The following is a 7,828-nucleotide window of genomic DNA, read 5'->3' as shown; positions in this document are numbered from 1 at the left end:
TTGGACGACACTGCGGCAACCGACCCCAGCAACGCTGACGCTCCTTCATCACCTTGATATTCTTCAGGGGTGTTAGTCCTCATTTTCGACCCTTTTGGTCATTTGATGACAAAGGGGGAGAAATTTGAGTTAGTTTTCAAGCGGGTCTATCTTAAATGGGCGTTTTTTGAAGTTGCAACTCTCGTCCTTTTGAAGACTTTGCTGGATCGAGTTGTAAACTTAAACTCTATGGTGACCTGATACTTTTGCTGTTTCTTCTGCATGCTTATTCCTCATTAATGTTATCGCACGCATGCTGAATTACATCAGTCACCATATTTCATCATGCATTTCAAATTCTTCATATTATATGTCAAATGCGTGTATGAATTACAAGATATAGGGGGAGATCTCCATGATTCAACTCTTCGCGTGTGCATTGCTTCAAAAGCAAATTCCTCACTATGCACATCTTCAGGGGGAGTTCTTCTATACCTTGCAATCAAATTCCTAAATATCAGTATTTACACTTCATATGTTTATCCCCGTTGAAAACTTAACCTATATTGTCATCAATCACCAAAAAGGGGGAGATTATAAGTGCATCTAGTGCCCCTTAGTGATTTTGGTGTATTGAAGACTTATAGGTTAAGGGACTAATGTGTTTATGAGTGTACACAGGTCTATAAGTCTATGAGAAGTTTGGTAATTACAGAGAAAGTTGACCCCTAAAAATGAAGTTCTTCGACTGAAGACTTTGGATTTCTGAAGACTTTGAAAGTGAAGAAATGGGTGTGACCTTGAAGACTTGGTATTCATTTGAGGAATATGAAGCGTGAAGACTTTTGTTTTCGTAGTTTCATTTTCTCTTTCTTGAGTCATAGGAAACACCGTACTGTTAAAGGGGGTCGAGGAAATACTAAGGAAAAATTTCCATGTGATGCTCAACTCAAAATCCTACACCTACCAATCCTTTCGAGTGAAGCCATTGGAAATCTCATACAGTTCAGTCATATTCTTCAGTGACAGAGACGAAGTTCTTCTGGTCTCTGAGGAATTTGTTCTGACTGAGGAGTTAGGAATTCGCCAGTGCGGATTGCCTACACAGTGAGGAACATGATAGCCGTGAGGAATTTGAACCTCAAATTTCCGACCGTTGCTGTGCTATGCGCCAGCTGTCCCAAAATATCTACCCACCTAACGGTCATATCATTGAAGGGCATTTATGTCTTATCATGAGGGCTTCTCCCTAGGCTATAAATAGCCGCCCCCTACAACCACTAGCTGGTTGGCTGCTCCGAGAGAAACTGACACTTGTCATTTGAGAGCATCCCATCCTCCGAGGACTTGGAGCGAAAATCATCAAGTGAGGAAAAACCCCAAACCCAAACACCTACAAACCCAAAGTGATTGAGCATCACTGAAGAGATTGATCCTGCGTGGATCCGATGCTTGTTACCTTTGAAGACTGTGCTTCTTCTAGACGGTTAGGCGTCATGGTCTAGAGCATCCAAAAGGAAATTGTGGATCGCCGAGTGACCTAGTTTGTGAAGGTTTGGAAGTCACCTGAAGACTTACCACGAGTGATTGGACGAGGTCTGTGTGACCTTAGTTCAAGGAGAATACGGTGAGGACTGTGGGTCCGGGATTGGGTGTCCTCAGGTTTAAATACCTAGCCGCTCCAACCAGACGTACAACTAAGACAGCAGTTGGAACTGGTCTACCAAATCATTGTCTTCACCAAGCCAACTGGTTCCATTTCCTCAACTCTTTCATTTCCTCATTCCTGTGTTGTGCAATTGTTCATATCTGTGTTTGAAGACTTTGACTGAAGACTTTCTCAATTTCCTCAGTTCAATTTCCTCAGTCTATTTGTCTTCATCCTGTGTTTACGCTTTCTGTACTCTGTGCTTGTTTTCATTTCATCACGATGACTATGCTTGTGCTCTGCTATGCATACTTTTGAGTATTTATTCCGCTGCAAGTAGTTCTTCGCTAAGGAATTTCCTCACCCACAAATTCCTCAGTGAAGAATTTATAAAAATCGCCTATTCACCCCCCTCTAGTCGGTATAACGCACTTTCAATTTTGCGACGTTTCACTTATGTCATGTAAAACTGTTTTTTTTCACGAAAAATGCACAGCTGATGTTTCCTAGCCGTCACCCCCACCGTCATTGAAGCGTCGTCATAAAAAACAAAATCTTGACAGTACCACTTTCTCCGCCACGCAAGATCATGTCTTAGGTGAAGAACCCAAATTCATCTATGAAGCTTGCTTAATGTCAAAACATGAGGTATTGTTAAGAATGGCCATTCCTAATTTTTTTAGATGCACCTTAGAGCATCTCCAATAGATGGTCCAAAATTTGGCGGTCCAAAACCGGAGATGTAAAATTTGAACCGCCAAAAAGTGCGTTTTGGAGCTCCGAAAAAAGCTCAACTCCAACAGATGGTCCAAAAGAGCAACTCCAATAGATGGTCCAAAATGAAGATGTAAATTTCTTAAAATGACAAACTACTAGTCCATTCAACATAGTTCGAACATCAAATTCAACATAGGTTCATACATGAATTCAACTACTACTTATTCAAACTACTAGATAAACTACTCCTCATCGTCGGAGCTGCGGAACTGCGCCCAGAACTCCTCCTTCTCCGGGTCGTCGCACCCCACCTCCTCCTCCTCCGAGAAGTCTGCCCAGTTCTCCTCGGAAGAGGACTCGGTGGGGATCACCGTTCAGGGACCGACCTCATCCTCCTTCTTCGCCCCCTTCTTCTTCTGCTCCGCCTCACACTTCAAGTAGTACTCCGGCTCGGCCTGGACGTACTCCGGATGCTCCCGAGCAAACCTCGCCATTGCCTCCTCGTCGGTGTCGTTGGCATTGACGACAACCGACGGCTTCTTCTTCGTCTTCTTCTTCGTCGGGATCTCCTTCATCTTGATGCCCTGCGGCACAAGCATCTTCGCTTCCGCCCGACTCTCGATCTCTGGGAAGTTAAGGTGCTCCCGAGGCCTCTCGGCACGCCACACCGCCATGTCATAGGCACGCGCGGCCTCATGGGCGGTGGGGTACGTGCCGATCCACCAACGCCTCCCGGCGTCGGGAACTCCACTCCGAAGTTACTGGAGGGCTTCTGCCTCATGCCGAAGAAGCCCGACTTGCCCTTCGGCGTCTTCTTCGGCGCCATCAGAGAGCGGCGAGAGCAGTGGAGTGGCGGCGGCGTGCGGCCGGGGCGGTGGCGGACGGAGCTGCGGGGCGGCGGCGGCGTGCAGGGCAGTGGCGGACGGAGCCGGGGCGGGTCGGAGCTACGGCGGGTGGGCCGGGTCCGGGCGGAGCTGCGGCGGACGGGGCAGGGCGGACGAGGCGGCGGGTGCGCTGCCGCCGCGGCCGGATCCGCGGCGGACGGGCGGCGGGGCGGCGTGGAAACAGCGGCGGGGGCCGGGGCGGTGCCGGAGCTGATGCGGGTGGCGTGCGGCCGGGCGGCGGCGGGGTGTGGAGGCGGCGGGGCGGCGGCGGACGGGCGGGAGGTCGCGGGCGGTCAGGCGGGAAAGGAAAGGAACTGGCGGTTGGTCGCGGGCGGCGGCTGGTTTTGGACCAGATGCACCTCGTGATGTAAATTTGCACCGCGAGGTGTTGTATTCTACATCACGGGGAGGCCGCGGTCCAATTATTTTTACATATGGACCATTTGTTGGAGCTGCATTTTTGGCCTCACACGGTCCAAAAGTTAGTTACTTTTACATTTGGACCATCTGTTGGAGATGCTCTTAAGGTACATGCACAAACTGTATTAAGAATTGAATGCTTCTTATTAGCAGGTCAAAATCTGGTAGTAGACAAATAATCATCACCTAGAGAGATACCAAAGAAATCTGAAATATGGATCCATATTTGTTTAGCTATTACCACACATTCAAAGAGAAGATGTTTGATGGATTCATCCTCAGAACAGAACATGAAAAACGTGTTACATTTTGATACGTGGACGCATATTACAACAGGATGATACAAAACGACCTATCGGTGACCACCCTGCACACCCGTTCTACTTTTGGACTGCTTTATTGTGTTGTTTTATCAAATTCAAGACAAGAAATGCACAATATGTTGATAATATCTCTTGTGAATTTGGTGGAAGTAACATTCTTCGAGAACTCTGCAGAAAGATATACTTGGATTATCATTTATCTTCAGTCTTCTACTTGTTCTCCTTGATTTCTTTAACTTTTATTGCATGCAGCTCCCTGATGATATCTTTGGTTGATATTCTACTTGATGGTATTTCCTCAGAGCAGAACATCCCAAGTTTAACTAGAGAAATCAGAGCATCAACCTTCCTTTGGTTTGATGGGTCATCTATTGTTGTTGGGCCATTTTCAAGCTCTTCAGCCAATTCCGGGTCAGCAATGTCCATCATTCTGCTTTCAAAGGCTATCTCGACATACTTGCGAAGGCTTAATCCTTGGTCAAACATGTTATCTGTGGGCCTCCTTGCAGTAACCATTTCAAGAATAAGAACTCCATAGCTATAAATGTCCCCATGAGTTGAAACCATATTGCCAGCACCATATTCTGTTGAAGTAAACACATATGTGAACTAAAAGATCACCCACTAATACTTTTATAACAATTATAAGCATTTAATTTTTACCATATGTGCAAGCAATTTGTAGCTAAGGGCTACGGCATAAATTCAAAGTTAAAACATAATGCATACCGAGGGACTAAAATGGGACTACTATATCAAGTTAAGCGACATGTCGACATTTACTGCTCACTATAATATGATAATTATAAATGCAAAAGAAAAAAATAAGTGCGCTAACCTGGAGGAGCATAACCAATAGTGCCTCTAAATCCCATCGAGTTCGTTGAGGCTTGGAAATATGGGCATCCCTCTATAAGAATTCTCGATAATCCAAAGTCACCAACATGAGCTAACATATCAGAATCGAGAAGGACATTACTTGGCTTAAGATCACAATGAACAATTGGTGCACCTCCATTGCAATGGAGATAGTCCAATGCATTAGCCACATCAAAGAGTATGCTCATTCTTTGGGCAAGACTTAAGTGCCTAGCCCCTGGTTGGTGGTTTGTGATAGGATGAAGCCACTCTTCCAAATTACCATTGGGCATAAAATCAAGCACTATAGCCTTGAAATCATTCCCATTGAAGTCAATGCTTGAGCATGCTGTAATGACCTTGACAAGGTTTCGGTGCCGTAAATTTCTCATCGCCTCACACTCAGATGTGAAACTCTTGAGCGCTCCAGGGGTGTGAAGTTTTAGTACTTTCACAGCGACAATGTTTTCTTGCCCACTTATGTCATCATGCAAGTTAGCTCTGTAAACAGATCCATAGCTCCCACTGCCCAACAAATTTAATGTTGAGAAACCATTTGTTGCTTCTGCCAACTGTTGGTAGGAGACAACTTTGTGGCCTTGTGTGGACACTGTTGAAGGAGTTTCCCTTGATTTTCTCTTGTAGTAATCAAGGAAGAACATGAGCAACAAAAGGGTGCATATTGTTGTTGCAACAAGTGAAAGAACAATTGCGAGCATTGGAATTTTATGTTTTCTCTTCAAAATTTGATGATAACATGGGGGCAAATGAAGGTCTTGAACGCCCCCACAAAGCTTGCTATTACCCACGACCCAAATCTTAGTAGCATTTGCAAAAACACCAAATTTTGGCACTTCTCCATCAAAATTGTTGAAAGAAAGGTCAAGATGTGCGAGACTTTTGAAATCTCCTAGGAAGTTTGGTATTTGGCCTGAAAATTTGTTTCTTGAGAGATTGAGAATTTCCAAACCCTTCAACCCACTCAAGACTGATGGAATATTACCCGTCAATGAATTGTTTTGCAGGTTGATGATTTGGAGAAGTTGGCATTTTCCTAGAGTGGCAGGGATTTCTCCAGTGAGCCGATTAAACATGGCATCAAACTCTACAAGATTTTGTAGGTTCCCAATCTCAGGTGGTATTGGTCCTTCGAAATGATTATTAGAGATACCTAGTTGTATGGAAAGTGTTGTGATATTGAACAAACTGCTAGGGATCGTCCCTGTGAAATGGTTAGTAGATAGGTCTAGTATCAAGAGGGACACCATGTTTCCTATGGTGCTTGGAATGATTCCACTAAAGGAATTCATCGAAAGGGAAAAGATGTTTAGCTGTGTACAATTACCTAGAAAAGTAGGTCGGATGGGCCCGCTGAAGTTATTGTTATCTAGTGTCAAACGTCTTAGATTCCGAAGCATACTAAATGAAGATGGGAGAAATCCAGTCAGTGAATTGCTGTCCATTTGGAGAGACCTTAAACCAACGAGGTTACCAATCTCTCTAGGAACATGACCTGAAATTGTGTTGCCAGCTAGGGAAAGATATGGTAGATTTGTGGATAAATTGGAAGCCGCAGAAGGAAACGTTCCACTAAGCTTATTATTATTCAATTCCAAAGCTTGTAACTCGGAGCAATTTGTTAATGCGTGCATAAAATCCCATTCATGATGGTTTTTAGCTTCAAATGCATTAAATGCTAGAACAAAAAATTCGAGGCTCTGTAACCCGCCAAGCTTTGGAGGAATAGTGCCGCTGAAGTGGTTGATTGCGATTTCAAATTGAATGAGGCTGGTAGCATTAGGAAGCGAAGATGGAATCTGCCCATGAAAATTATTCTCTGCTAAAGAGAAAATCTTGAGAGCAGAAAGTTTACTGAGTGCATTTGGAGGTACTGTCCCTGTAAGCTCATTGGTTTCTACGGAAAATATAACCAAAGATGAGATGTTCCAAATAGTAGGAGGTATAGAACCAGTCAGGTTGTTTTGGTCCAGGATAAGTGTTACCATATTAGTTAGGCGACCAAGCGAGGAAGGTATAGCACCGGATAGCTGATTATTCAAAAGTGAAATAATTGTCAGGTTCGATAGATTTCCAAAAGAAGTAGGAATCATGCCTGATAGGAAGTTCTTGGCCAGACTCAATGAGACAAGCGATGACAAGTTTGCCAAGGATGATGGGATGTTTCCCGTCAAGTAATTGGTATGAAGTGTAAAAAAGACAAGATTTCTCAAACTACCAATCTCACCAGGGATTTCACCTCGCAGCTGGTTGTGAGCCAGGTTAAGCTTCATTAGGTTGGTGCAGCCTGCCAAAGAAGTTGGGATGCCGCCTTGCAGTGAGTTCATGGAAAGGTTCAGTACCCGAAGTCTACGAAGATGACCCAGGTCCGCAGGTATCTGACCGGCAAGATGGTTCTCCCCAAGGTTTAGCACATGGAGATATGAGAGGTTGCGCAGTAATGGAGAGATGCCTCCAATCAAGCCGAATGAATTGAGGTTTAGCTCGAGGATCCTCTCAGTGTGCTTGCGGCTGCATCCAACACCGCGCCACCTGCATGGGTTGTTTGAGCTGTTCCATGAATGGAGAGAGCCAAACGGGTCGGACACCATGTCCTTGAGGGAGAGAAGTGCGCGCATTTGCACGGCAGTGACATTGGTGCTTGCTAGTGATACGGTATGGTAAGGGTACAAGGATAGAGTGAAGCACAGGAAGATCAAAGTGTTCATGATTTTGGTTTGCACTGAGGGAAGAATAGAAGATTTGAGGCTGGGGACGAGTCTATGCAGTGATTGTGTGAAATTTCACTTGAGAGTGGTCATATAAATATAGTAGATCAGACGGACGATACTTCTGTGCGTGTGTGTGTGAACGGAAAAAGATAGCCATCAACATACAGACATAAGAGCAGTCACCAGCCGGTGCTTGTGCAGGGAAATTAGTCTACGTTCAGTTAAAACAATACAATAACTGTCAAAATAGACTAGTACGTACTCCCTCCA

The 7,828-nt window shown here is 44.8% G+C and overlaps 1 protein-coding gene across 1 annotated transcript; it reads right to left on the bottom strand.

Annotated features, from left to right (window-relative positions):
• Positions 1–3,931: 3,931 nt before the first annotated feature.
• Positions 3,932–7,604, bottom strand: LOC120963419 (receptor kinase-like protein Xa21). The gene is made up of 2 exons (XM_040388049.3): positions 4,810–7,604; positions 3,932–4,555 (listed from the first exon to the last, which is right to left on the bottom strand). The coding sequence occupies exons 1-2, from the start codon at positions 7,553–7,555 to the stop codon at positions 4,182–4,184; spliced, it is 3,120 nt and encodes a 1,039-aa protein (XP_040243983.1). The 5' UTR covers positions 7,556–7,604; the 3' UTR covers positions 3,932–4,181.
• Positions 7,605–7,828: the final 224 nt, after the last annotated feature.

This window comes from Aegilops tauschii, chromosome 1 (assembly GCF_002575655.3).
Source record: "Aegilops tauschii subsp. strangulata cultivar AL8/78 chromosome 1, Aet v6.0, whole genome shotgun sequence".
NCBI lineage: Eukaryota > Viridiplantae > Streptophyta > Magnoliopsida > Poales > Poaceae > Aegilops > Aegilops tauschii.
Note: the sequence above shows the minus strand (reverse complement) of the source record. Positions and strands in the feature narration are given on the sequence as shown.